Below are 14,622 nucleotides of genomic sequence, written 5' to 3'. Positions count from 1 at the left end.
TTGTATCAGCAGGGGTTTGGTCCTTGTGCCTCTAACAAGGACGGCAATAGGCTGGGATAGAACAAAAGAAAGCATAGGTATGGTCATGTGATTTTTTTTTTCATTTAGCAACTGCTTTGATTCCCAACAAAGCTATTGATCCAGTTGTGGCTGTTAAATGAGGACTACCTTACTTTTACATCTATAAAAATAAATGAGGTGGTTTTTTTCTTGAAATTTTATAAAAATACAATTGGCCTCCTGTAAGGACTTTTGTGCCTGAGCCATGGTGCTGGTCATATGATAGAGCCAGCCTGGTTATGTGGATAACTTTGATGAGGAGCAGTTGCTATATGTTTTATTTTTATGTTATGTATTTTATTGTAAGCTGCCTAGAATCACATCTATGAGATGGGCAGCTTTATATTGAATACATAAATGCTGTTGGCAGGAAAGGATTTCCACATAATCACACTAATGTGGAAAGTTGCTTATCTGATACTGAAACTTTAGCCTAGATATTAGAAAGTCAACCTATTTCTAAAACATAAAAACATTGAAAGGATTTTTTTTATTGCTTTGGAAGTCTGCTTCCTGGACGGGAGAATGTATAGCCTTCCAAATATTACTGAACTACACTTCATAGCAGCTCCACCCAGCATGTTGCAAGCTAGAATTCAGAAGCATCTATATTTGTTGTATCAAATATAATAAAATATTGCAAGATACAATATATTTGCCTTCATTCATAATAAAATATACTCAATTAAGCCTTCACTCTTCTTATGTTTTTGTATCTATAAGTCGTTCAAAGTTTTGTATCCAATAACTATATACATAAATTCAGAGCAAACTTATCATTTTGCTTCTTTTTTTAACACAGAGGTTCCCATGGATGAGTGCCCCCATTCAAGTAGGACTAGTGGGTTTCTGGTAAGTAAAAAGTTCAGTTTGTATTTCTCATGCTGATGTTCACTTTTGCGTCATTTGTCAGGTTTAATCCTTGACTTTGTTAAATTGAGGAAGTTCAAGATTTTAAGGCAAACCATATCAAGAAAGCAATATGAAGAACATTTACTAAATCAGCTACTGAGAACAAGACCAAAAGCATGAAGGGAACATAAATGTATGTTAGACTTCATCTGGCCTGAAGATGTTTAAAAAGCAGAGGAAACAGCACATCGCAGTGTCCACAGCAAGGGGTCAAAATCTGCAAGATAGCCAGTGCAAGACTAGAGTCCAAGGTCTGCCCTTTTGCACATGTGTTGATGTCTCACGCATGCAAAATAAGGGGTGGGGCAGCCATGAATGTGACATCCCTTCACCCATGCTCAGAAACCTAGAGGCCACAAGAAATGAGTTCCACCTATGTCCTGTGTTACCTAAATCTGCCTCAGACAGTAGTGAAAATATAAATTGGGGAGGAGTTTATTTTAGGAATTCATTCAGGCCATGCTGTTTCTTGAAGAAGCATAGGAAATGAAACTGTTTCAGAGCAGTGGTTCTCAACATGTCATCCACAGACCCCTGGGAGGCCACGATGTCATCACGGGGTCCACAAAGGCTTGAAGAAATGTTATGATTTAAATCTTGAGTTAAGTCTTGGTAATCCATGGCCATGGTCCATACCCACAAAACATATTTAAAGGGGGTCCGTGGGGAAAAAAAGGTTGAGAACCACTGTTTGAGAGTATAATAAATGGACTCTAGGTAATAACAAGATCTGGTGCAGGAAATAAATTTGCCACAACAAAAACATCAGACTAAAGTAACGTTTTTCTGAGTAATTATTGCTACTGGGCAGGTGAAGCAACCACATCCAGGACCCCATGATCTCAAGAATCCAAAAACTCCAAATTTGGGTCCTTTAAAGTTCCTTTCCATCATCCTTTGCTTCTCTCAGATTGGGATGCTCGATTTTGATTGTGGGACTGAAGAAATGATGGCATAGTGGAGGCAGGAAGTCTTAATCTTAAGGAGCTTTTTTTTGCAGAAGATTAAAAACTAAAAATGTCCAACACTTCCCTTCAAAAACAGAAAAGCCTTTGCCCCTAAATCCTAGTTAGCCCTTTGCATTATCATTCTGCAGCTGTCGACTCCTGTCCCCATCAAATACAGCAATGTTACTTCAGCACAAACTTGCTGTAGAGAAACAAAAGATTTTGTGAAAAGTGAGAAATTTATAATACTGCTTAATATTGGCAAATGGAGATTCTCTATATTCTGTAGGGTTTTATAAATATCTGTTTGAGTATTTGATTTTGATATGTTGACCTTTGAGTTTCCTTCCAGTACCAAATTTAAGGTTCTTTACTGTGGTCTCTGTTTTTCACATACATGGGCTATATATCTTTGCAGTCTGTTTGAATCTTATACAGTAAATCTTAAGAGAGTATCTTGGTGGATAGAAACAGCACCCACCCAGCATATGGCTCCTTCTGAGCTAACTGCTGCTATGGAATCCCTGCAATTTGTGGAGTTCTCAATGCTTTCTGAGTTCGCTTGTTTGCTTGCAGACATTTCAGTGGTGGGATTCAGTCAGTTCGCACCAGTTCGGCAGAACCGGTAACTAATTTTTGTTGCCCAGGCCCAGGATGAACTTCCGGAAGCTGCATCCACACAGAGAACCAGTTATTCACATATTTGATTCCCACCACTGAGATGTTTCATATTTTACCCAACTACATCATCATCCCTGTGGTTTGTTTGTAAATGCCACAATGATAGCACATCTGTTCTAAGAGTTTGTTTAATAGAATTATTTCTTTCCTCCACTTGTTCTGTTTTATTTTAATTCAATTACTTAACATTTGTGATTAAGACACAGGTTAGAAAGTAGGAGACTGAGTTTTAGTCCCACTTTAGTCATGAAAGCCAGCTGAGTGATCCATTCTCTCTCAGCCCAACTCACTTCAGGGTTGTTGTTATGGAGGAAAATAGGAGGAGAAAGATGTGTTGAATATATTTGTCACTCTGAAGGGTTTTTTTGTTGAAAAAATAATAAACACAAGATACAAATAAATAAATACCCTCTGCCTCAGCCATATAATCTTGGAGCTATAAATATCTATATCCAGGTGTGCTAAACAGAAACAGCATGGTTTGCTAAACAACAGCTAAACACAATCATGTATCTGATTTAATAAGTAAAGTTATATTAACCTAATTTATTCTTCAACACCAATCGTGACTAAGTTCACATTGATTTATTGGTGGAAGGCAAAGGTAGAATCAAGGATTTGTTAAGAATGGTTTATTTGGTACTACAACTGACTATGTCATTGATATTGTGTAGCATGTTTGTTATAGTTCACAAGAAGTGTCCATGTCCACCCTTTATAGTCTCTTCTCATACCCATCTCTGGTCCTTTTATGTCTAATCTCTGACAATCAGCCTTTCAGATTAACTCTGGTTCCTGGGCAGAAAGCATTTCTTTTACACAATAGAGCCATGGATGTCAGATGGTTTCAATTATTACCATCTTCTCCTTCCAACAATGAGGAGTGTGGTTTGCTTATATTGCCTGGCAAGATGCCTATTTTCATAGATTGGTAGTACCATTGCTGCCCGTCGCTACTTTATAATGGATAATTTTACACATCTGTTTATCATTGCGCCATCCTTCTTAGCAATCATCAAACTTCGTTCTGAGTCAGCTAAGCAACTGTACCTTCTTCAGATCCACCTCCATGCTACCAACTTTGAGATATATCTGTGGTATTTCAAATTCCCCAGCCAGAATTATGCTACATTTTTTTCCTTCCACTTTTCTTCAACATTATTGATCTTCCATCTTCAGAAGAATTCAACCTTTGAAAAAACAGTTTTTTTCTTCAATCGCTTCATGAAACCAGACTTTCCTCCAGGTAATAAGTTACCTATTAACCCACATGTATGAATCACAAGGATCACATGAAGAATTTCACACAATCTGACCTGCCACCCCACTTGGTGCCATCATTCTGCAGCCCCAGGAAGTGCACTTGGCCCCCTCCACAAATCATTCTGTACAGATATTGCACAGGCAAATAACCCATGTGTGTGAGTTCAGAAATGAACTGCTACACTTAAGTAACCAATTCTTATGACATTTGAATTACTATTCAGGTGCTAACATGGCATACTGTTATTCCAAGAAGCCAGAATTGATTAAAATTATCCAAACTTTGAGTACATTAAAAAATATTAACTTTTGTCTTTTCCAGTTTGGTGTTCGCAACCCCTCTGTGCTGTGCATTATTTCCACAGAAAAGGTACCGTTGCTTCTTTACTACTTTTTCTACAGTGAGAGATATTATGCCATGCAGACTATAAAAATGAGAAAACTGATTTATTGCTTTCCAAGAACTTCACAATTTATTCAATAGTCCTGTTCTTCACCTTGGGGAATACAAGTACTCTTAATTCTTCATGAGCTGGCTCCTGCCCAAATTCAGGCCCCAGAGCAGGGGTCTTCAAACTTGGCCCTTTTATGACTTGTGGACTTCAACTCCCAGAATTCCTCAGCCAGCGTGCCTGGCTAAGGAATTCTGGGAGTTGAAGTCCACAAGTCATAAAAGGGCCAAGTTTGAAGACCCCTGCCCTAGAGGGATGTTTTTCGATCGTAAGCACACATTTTCCCATTTCTCTTTCTGTCATAACTTTATAATAAACCCTCATTTCTTCTCCATTTTGTTACTCTAGTAGCAAATCTGCCTTTTTGCTCTGGCCCTCATACCTTATTTTCAGATCCTGATCTTATATATGTCATAAGCTTTATCTTAATTTTAGTTAGGAAGGCCAGTAATATCACCCATAGAGACTTCCGATAGAAGAGAATATTTGGAGCTCAGGGTCAGGGTTGAACTGTGGGGTCCTTGGTGCTCTGAACTTGCTTGTTTTCCTGCAGACATTTCATTACCCAACTAGATAATATCATCAGTACTAGAAGGGAGTGAGGTTTGCACAGCCCTTATTTATTTATTTACTTATTCATTTATTTATTCTTCATATTTCTTAACTGCCCATTTCTTAACTGGAGAAGGGCTCTGGATGGTGTACAATATCATCAATAAAATGAAACATTAAAATCAGAGTAATTTATAATTAAAAGTTTTAAAATTATAAAAACTACCTTATAAGATTTTCAGAATGTTCAAGTTTCAGAAAGTTCAAAATGCAGTGGCTCCCACAAGCCTAAACTGCATCTCTGTACTGTATGCCCATCGTGGGGTTTTGTCATGAATGTTTAATGTTGTAAATCTGAATTGGGCAGCCATATACATTTGTTTTAAAAATAAATATACTACGTTGATACATTATGACATCCTAGGTTGTTGGAAAGAATTCTTTGTATGAAGAACCTGAAGGCCAACAACAGCTAGAGAACTGGCAGCTCTGATTTCACATTGTTGTATATACAATAGTAATAGTACACCATGGTGGTTGACTGAGTAGTTTTTGAAATAATATTTAAAAATTGCAGCTTTTGAATTTTTCACCAGTAGATGGTGATGTGACACTGAGTGCCATATGGTAGTTCCATCTACCATACTGATAGAAAACATGCTGCAGTTTTTCTTTTCTTTCGAAACAGAACATGCTGGTAGCACAACAAACTAGAACTGGCAGTAAGGTTAGGAAGTAAAATGGGAAAAAATAGAATTAAAAATCCAGAAAAGGAGGAAGAAAGCTATTAGGATGAATTGGGGGAGAAAGTGTAGATAGCATGCTGACGTAAAAGGCTTGGGAAGAGATAGAGGGAGAGGACAAAAATGGGGAAAAAAGCACATTAGAAAGAAAGGCATGTCAGAGAATTATGAAAAAATGACTGGAGAAAATGAAAAATGCAGCTAAAGGAGTAAAACATGGCAAAATCCCTTCCGGGAGGAATAGCTTCAAGGATAGATCAGGTTGGAGTGCCAGCACCAGACAGAAGAAGAGTAATGAAAGGGTAGACCAGTTTGAGGAGGGAAGTCAGAGGAGACATTTTCAGTAAGAAAGAAAATTGGTGAAAGCCGCAGCAGGAGGGAAGGCAGGAGAAAGAATTAGGAGAAAGGAATTGGAGTGGGAACTGGAGGAGCACAAGCTGTTCATAATGGCAAAACAGGAGATAAAAATTGGTGTCACCAGCTGCAGCACATTTTTCTGCCTGACTGCATGCAATCTGGAAACCACCCTTTCTGCCACTGTGCTGCTTTTGTGTCCTGGAGAAAGGGACTTCATGCTTCTGGGATGCCCCTTTATTTATACCAGAATGGAGAATCACAAGAAAATTTCTCTTTCCCTTTTCTTTTTCAGCTCTCAGCTGAAGCAAGCTTCTCCTCACCCATTCCAAATTCTATACATTTTCATAATCTTGAGTTAGGAATTGGAGGTTGTGAGAAAAATCAACTTGGTCAAATACCAAACCAAATCAAAGGAAACTTAAAACTGACCCTGTTCAGCCTCAGAACAGAAATATCTCTCGTGTCAGTTTTAATAACTTTTATTTGTAGAAAGGGAGACAAATATCTAAAAAAAAATTTTAAAGGCTTACTATAATGCATGATCTGCTAGCTCAGCTTTAATATAGAAGCAAAATCATAATGGTTTGTCCTGTGTGGTACATTAAGATGCCATTTCATATAAAATTATATAAAAATAACTTAGCAAAATAGCATATGAAATATCCTTTCTGTAACTCATTCAGATAATGAAGAGAAGCTATTTGGAAAACAAGTAACTACTATGCCATATTTTAAAGGATTATAAAATTTAAGATATTTCCTGAGACATATGATATACAGTAAACAAATGGATTAAGACTTCTTGATCATGGATAATATGTTATGTCTTTATTATTTTTTTCTTCCTAGTTCCATGTCTGTAACGCGTCTGGAGCCAGAATTACAAGCTAAGATCAAAGAAATGAGTCCTGAATTGGATCGGGTATATTTTAACAAAGGATTATGATTTATAGAAGGGTGATATCTCCTTAAATTATAGTTAGATGAACTTATTTTAATTGAGTCTACTTAGTTGAAACAATGCAGTCCTGATGCATTCTTTCAATTTTTGTATAATTTTGAACACTTGAAATTATTTAAGTATCATAAGAAAATGTTCATAATTATGGTTGAAAATTCTGACAATTGTCCAGTTCAGCTGCAAATATTCAAAATGGTTTACATTAAGAATTACTTAACAGTCGAAATTTTAATTCCTTTGGAAAGTGTAACAACTTCAAGGAAATCAGGCAGTGTTATCTTAAAGTTACAACCTATCTTATTTTTCTCTCACTAAAAGAAAGTAAATAACAAGTCCATTTTTGCTATTACATTTGTAAATACAATTCCTATGACAAATATCTATCAGGTTACTTCCTCAGAGTCCCAAAGAGTTAATTTGTAATATCTCCTTGATATATGGATCTTAGATTTTCTTTTTTCACTTATCTAATGTTTGAATGGGGCAGTAATTAAGATAGGTGAGAGTGAGAGATTTCAGTGCTGCAGAAATTTGAAGTCATTTCTTATTTATCATTTGGCTGCTGCACTTCTAACATAAAAGCTCTATGAAATTGCATAACTCTGCTTGGATAAAATTCTATTTAGAATATCCTCAGTTTACTAAAATAAAATAAGGTCACTAAGCCAGAGGTTCCCAAACTTTCTTGGTTCACAGCATCCTTAGTGTCTCAGTAATTTTTTTCACAGTGCTTCTGGTAGTTCCCAAATCTTGTGCAGGTAATCCTCAACTGGCAACCATTCATTAGGGACTGCTCGAAGTTACAACCACACTGAAAAAAGTGACATATGACTGTTTTTCACATTCCTGATGTGATTTTGTCATGTGATCAAAATCCGGACACTTTGCAACGGGTTCATATTTATGGCTGCAGTGTCCCAGGGCCATGCCACCACCTTTGGTGACCTTCTGACAAGCAAAGTCAATGGGGAAGCCAGATTCACTTAACAACCTAATCACTGCAGTGATTCACTTAACTGTGGCAAGACCGGTCATAAAATGGGGCAAAATTCATTTAACAACTGTCTTGCTTAGCAATGGAAATTTGGGGCTCAACTGTGGTCATAAGTCGAGGACTAGTTTTATAGGTAGTCCTCAGCTTACCACCATTCATTTAGTGACCAAAGTTGCAACAACACTGAAGAAAGGGACTTATGTTTTTCATACTTACGGCCATTGCAGCATCCCCATGATCAAAATTTGGATGCTTGGCAACCGATTCATGTTTTTGAGGGTTGAGGTATCCCGGGGGGGGGGGGGTCGCGTGATCCCCTTTTGCAACCTACTGACCAGCAAAGTCAATGGGGGAAGCCAGATTCACTTAACTGCCATGTTGCTCATTTCACAACTGCAGTGATTCACTTAACGACTGTGACAAGAAAGTTCATAAAACAGGGCAAAACTCACTTAACAAATGTCTCACTTAACAACATACATTTTGGGATCAATTGTGGATGTAAGTCGAGGATTACCAGTACTATGGCACCTGGGTCAGTTTTTAAGTAGTGAATAATCCCATGGTGTTGTTTCTTAAGTAATAAAATATCAGTTTATTAATTTGGTAGCAAAATATCCCACTGTGCCCTGTGAATTCACTGCAATGCTCTGGGATGCCATGGCGCACTGTTTGGGAACCATGGCACTAAGCCATAAAATAAGCAATGAGAATATCTGCTTTAAGTGATCTTGTAGAGCAAGTCTTGAAGCCTATCCAAATGTTGAGCAAGGCATGGTCCTGTCAGGACAATACTACCTCCCCGTGTGTGATGCATCATCAAGATTGCATCATGAGCATGTCCTGCATATACAAAGCCAAAAAAACCCATAACCCCATGTTAATTTTCCTAGTTTAAGAAAATGCTTTTTTGATTAACATTTTAATCAGCTTTGCATCCAACAGCAATGGACAGGATGTCTTATGATTTTTTAATGGCTCTCAGTCAATGTTCACTAATGAGTAACTGGTGACATTGGCCAAATTCTGCAAAACCTCAAGATGTTGAGTTTATACTTTTTATCACTACATTTCTGTGGTCTTATCTATTATGTTTTCCCAGAAATAAATAGTATATATTATAAGATCATGTCCTCATATCTGATGATTCTCAAATTCCTGAGATAGTCCTGAGATTAAAAAAAAAAACCCAGACGGCTAAATACTATTTTCAGAATGTGCTGCTTTATTTTATTTTTTATTCCCAAAAGAGGTGCTATACAGCAGCTTTTAAAAAAACATTGACAAAACAAGTATTTATAGCATTTTTAATCGATTTCCTACTTGATTTCTGCTAGTTTTTCAGTATGCTTTGCTGTACCTATAATACAACAATCCTGTGCAGGAGGGGTGCTATTGATTCTCATTATACAGATGCGAGAAAACAGACCATAAAGCAGTGACTTTTTTAAAGTCACCTGGAAAGTCTAATACTAAGTTGAACCAAAACCTTGATGCAAAGTTGATTGAAGCATTTTAATTATTCAGTTGGCACAAATTCTGAAAATTATTTAAGAATGTTTCCATTGGAATTTCAGCATGCCTGATATTAATGGTATTTACTATTTAATGTACCTTTTCCCATGTGTAATGTCACATTGGAGACCTCTGTACTGGTATGACTAGATTAGTTCTGTACTCAGTGAACTTGCTATTCAGGATAAACTTTGGCCTTTGTATATATCCAAAATAGTATAGTATACACGTTAGTAGACCACTTATAGCATACCTAATACCCAGTTGTATTAGACAGAATATAATCTATTATTATTATAAAACACTGAAATGTGCCATGTAGCAGAAGTTTACTTAGTGGCAGACGATTCTCAACTTGGAATGTAAAGGAAAAAAATAAATATTTTATTTGAATGCCTACTTTACAAAGACCCCTAAGCAGTTATATTTGCAGCTGGTAGTTTATCTTGAGTTCCTCAAGATAAAATAAAGAACAGACTAGCATAGCATTGTCTAATTTTCCATGCAAATCATAGTCACAAGAAAATTAGATAACTTGGTATATTGTTCAGGTTAGGTCAAGATGAGACTATTGTATGCTTAGCTAAAGTCCTGTTTAAATATTAGTTATGTTCTTGAAATATTCTGTTCTACCAGTGGTTCTTCTGACAGATGTGGAAAGGATTTCCTGAACTGAAACTTATGCCAGGACAAAATTGTTTATAAGTTTGGTTGCTGTTTTTAAAGACATTGATGTCTCCTGATACATCTCTGTATTTTGTACTGCCTGTTTAGGCTACATCCTGAAAGTTTGAACTTTTCAGTCCATGTCATACTCTGATATGAGTGGCATACATGAAAAATATTACAGATCACTTGCCTTTAAACAGGAGTGGTGTGGCAAGAGATAGTGTGTATGTGATGGAGAAAGGAAGGGAAATTTTGCAGCCTAAATATTGTGGGTGTACTTTGCTCTCAGAGATTTCTGCTAGTGCAGATATCAATTTTACAACCATCTGATTATATCATGCCTACTCAGCAGTAGGACCCCATTTTGTTAATAAGGGGTTGATTTCTTCATCAAGAGGCGTAGGCTGCAATTACTGACCTTGGTTCCTTAACAAAACAACGGCAATAATTATTTTTGAAATGTGAACTTTAGTTAATTGCTAGTAATTATAGTTCACAACTAAAGAAACTACAGGAAGGGGATTAATGATGCAGTCATCTGTTTAACGGCTGGGGGGTATTTTGAGAGAGTAATGGTCCAGGAGATGCGTTTAGTTGATATCACTTGAATATATATCATGTGACTTCAGTCTGTTTAGAAAAATTGGGTATTCGCATGTGGCATGCTTAAAATAATATAGCCTAGAGCACAACAATCTTTACTTGCGTATTTTGTTTCTAGGATTAAAAAATATTCTTTTATTTCTGGAATACATGTATTTAAAACACGTATCTGCGGGGTTTTGTTCATTTTTTTAAACAGGAAAACTGTACATTTTTTTCTTTGTAATGTTTAGCAGAACAAAATAATATTAGAATCAGGAAATTTATACTGATCTAGTAGAAACAATTTTTTTTAAAATATTTCCAATGAAGTGCAATAAAGATACAGAATTAATTAAAGGAGTAACTATTAATATTGTACAATTTTAGAAAAATAATCTGGGTTATACTGTGATTCGCATATCTTTTCAATACAAGTATTAGTACAATATCTTGCCAGAATTGGTGGTATTGCTTAAAATCAGTTGGATGATATTAAAATTGATAATTAAAATGTCATGCGCTCTGTGTGAAATGTACTTTCAATAAACTTTGTATTTGAATATGAATACATAAGTATGAGATACATGGATTATAAAAGGTATACATGAAAATATAGTTGCAGGTTTTCTCCTTAACTGTAAAAAGAAAAATCGAACAGTTGTGACTAAAATTCATATTAAAATCCAGTAATTTATACATATTTGAAATTGAAATATAACCCTGTAGCATTTGGCACATAGCATACAGATCAATATGTCCATTATAGAAGCATCATTCTTTGGTTTGGAATTTCCCATGTCTCTCAGCTGCAATTCTAAGATTCTATTTTTTTTTCTTACAAAAATAATGTAGTTACTCTTTTTTCTGTAAGGTTATGCTTTTGGATAAAACAGTGAATTAAAATTATGGAAGTTGATTGGTAAACATTAATTTTAAGCAGCAGAATCTCTAATTCAAGGGTGGAGCAACCTGAAGTTCTAATGTGATATGAAGCCCTCAGTACACATTCAAAATTTCGTTGTGAGATACACAATGACAATAAAGATATTCTATTCTAAAAGCTCTTTTTAAGTAATTAGAATTCTGGCAAATTCAGTTATATTTAATCTTTCTAACCACTCTGTAAAAAAAAAAGTTTATCTAGATATAAAATTCTTTTTTCAGAGTAATATTTGTACATCTATGGACAATCTGTTATTATTTTTATCATTTAGTAGAAATTCCCAAGATAGAGTATCAGCCTTGACTTCTGGATCTCATTTGTGCTACATGTGCCACTGGGAAACACTAGGAAAAATCAATCTGTCTTTTCCCTGGCAATGGCTATGTAAGGAGTGCAATTACACCGTTTACTCTGTATGAACAGAAAAAAAAACTTATTTCATGCCAGGTTCACCGTAATTCATGATAAACCAATTTTAAGATGTGTATATATCATGTGTTTTTCCCCAATGCAGGAAGCTCTCCAAAGGGAAACACTGGAGGTGTTATTGAAGGAGAACACTAGATGGCATTATTTTTCCACAGCATAAGCTTCCCCCAAAACTCTTTTATGGCATATTGTCTTTCTGATTTCCCCAGTTACTTAAGGAAATAATTCAAAGTTCTTACTTCTAATTCTGAAGGCCTGATTCCTTCAACCAACATATGGGCTCACAGGTGACAATGAGTCCAACACGAAGACCTTCTTTCTGTATTTTTAACATAGGAAACATCCTGCATTTATTTATACTTTGTAACTTTACAGCACCATCATGAAAAATTTGACTGCAGACGTGAATTTACAATCTTAAGGATAAAAATCAAACAACTCTATCATAATACAAAAGATGGTAGAATTGAAACAATTGAAATCTTGAGTGTTGTTATAGTTTTATCAGCCAGCAGTTGGTTCCAGAGTTCTTCCTTTTTTGAAGACTATACACCATATATATTTGGTGCATATACAAACACCCAAAAAAAAACCCACCACATTTTAAACGGTTGTACTTTTTTCCCATCAATTCTTTATAGGTTCCTGGATCATGGAGTTTCATTTACTATTCCTTTTTAATTCCCTGATTGATAATAGATATTAGTCATGTCTTCAAGGACTACATGTTTTAATCTAGTACTATTGCAGATCCATTTTAAAACAATCTATCTTTGAAAGTCATTAGATGGCGGCTGAATGTATGCAACCTAGCTATTTTGCAATGGCATTACTTAATGCAGTTGAAATGCTATTAAGAATATTAAAAAAAAAAAAAAGTAAGTGCCAGAACTATCGATGCCATCGTGAGCTCTGACTTTCCAGAGATCAAGTTAGTGAAAAATGGCAGCTGTTGCAAGTAAAGGAAGAATTACTAGGTAGTAGATTTATTTATTTTATTTTGCAAATTTTATCTAGCCTCCCGTTTTACAAAAAAATTGCTCCGGGCAACTTACAAACAGAATAATAATTAAAACCATATCACAGTATAAAAACATCAGGAATAAATAACAAAAATAAGGCATAAAAATATAAAGGAATAAAAACATAAAAGAACCCCAGGAAAGCAGGAGGACAACCTCATATGAGCACTTTGAAATTCGCCATGGTGCCCTTAGGATTAAGGCTTTTGAGGCTTTCCAGACCCTCAGAGGGCTAATCTCACTTCAGGGGGAAATGATATTCCAGAGGGTGGGGGGCTACAGCAGAAAAGGCACCAGCTAGAGCAGGGGTCCTCAACCTTGGCCACTTTAAGACTTGTGGACTTCAACTCCCAGAATTCCTCAGCCAGCTTTGCTGAGGAATTCTGGGAGTTGAAGTCCACAAGTCTTAAAGTGGCCAAGTTGAGGACCCCTGAGCTAGAGGGATGTCCTTAGCAGAGGGGACCCAGAGCATTCTTCCTTGCTGGACCTGATGGGGTGGGTAAATGTAATAGGGAAAAGATAGTCCCTCATGTAACCTGGCCCATGGCTGTAACCTGGCTTTAAAACTCAAAACTAAAATCTTAATTACACCTAAAAGCAAACTGGCAACCAAAGGTTGCGAAGCAGAGGTTCAACATATGCTATGCTAGAGGTACATATAACTGCATTGACACTTTCTTGACCGGCGGAAGTTTCTAGATACTCTTTAAGGGTGGCCCCAAGAGCTCATTAGAGTAATCCATTCTGGAGGTGACCAAAGCATGAGTGACAGTGAGTAGAGCCTCATGGTCCAGGAAGGGGTGCAGGTAACACAACGTGAAGCTGTGCAAAGGCCCTTCTAGCCACAACTGCCACTGAGCAGGAGTCTCAAGATTGTACACCAAGTCTGTTGTGAACCCCATCCAGTACTAAAGATGGCAGGTTCCCAGGTTCATAAGGCCCCCAAACCCCAAACCACTCAATCTTGCCAGGATTCAGCTGAAATCTATGGTTCCTCACCCAGACCCAACAGCCTCCAGATGTTAGGATAAGACATCAATGGCATTGTTTAATTTGTCAAGGGTGAAGATACATTACTGGTATCATAGGCACACTAATGATACCTCACCCCATGGAGATGAATGATTTCACCCACCATTTGCAGGTTAAACAAGGAGGTTATGTATGTTAGATCAGGGAAATCATTCATATATTTATTATTCAGGCATACAGTATAAGCCACTTCTATGTGGCATACATTCCTTGTCTGTAACAACAAAACAAAGCAAAACACATAATTGAATATGTTTGAAGCTGCTCTGATGGATTTGACTAAGAATTCCTCGCTGCTTCAGAAGGTTTTAAACTCTTTTGCCCTTTGACTTTTGTTTGACACTGTTTAATACCCATTTCAATCATGAACTCCACTAGCTGAGCTTCAAAGGCACAAGTTGCACAAAATACATCATTTGTTTCCTTTCCTGGATGTTTTTCTGCAGAGTTCTATTATCTGTAGAATATGTGAAATCTAAGATTTTGAGAAGAAAATACTGTCTTG

At 36.5% G+C, this 14,622-nt stretch overlaps 1 protein-coding gene across 1 annotated transcript in view; it reads left to right on the top strand.

The window, feature by feature from the left end:
• SFXN1 (sideroflexin 1) overlaps positions 1-7,073 on the top strand; it is a 21,253-nt gene extending 14,180 nt beyond the window's left edge. The window contains exons 8-10 of the mRNA XM_015824851.2: positions 863-912; positions 4,186-4,233; positions 6,817-7,073. Coding sequence (XP_015680337.1) covers positions 863-912; positions 4,186-4,233; positions 6,817-6,913 — 195 coding nt within the window. The 3' untranslated portion in view covers positions 6,914-7,073. The remainder of the gene's footprint in view (positions 1-862; positions 913-4,185; positions 4,234-6,816) is intronic.
• Positions 7,074-14,622: the final 7,549 nt, after the last annotated feature.

The sequence above is a fragment of the Protobothrops mucrosquamatus genome, unplaced genomic scaffold (genome assembly GCF_001527695.2).
Source record: "Protobothrops mucrosquamatus isolate PMUCROS unplaced genomic scaffold, P.Mucros_1.0 scaffold2373, whole genome shotgun sequence".
NCBI classification, from domain to species: Eukaryota; Metazoa; Chordata; class Lepidosauria; order Squamata; family Viperidae; genus Protobothrops; species Protobothrops mucrosquamatus.
The sequence above is the reverse complement of the archived record's forward strand: the minus strand, read 5'-3'. Positions and strand labels throughout refer to the sequence as shown.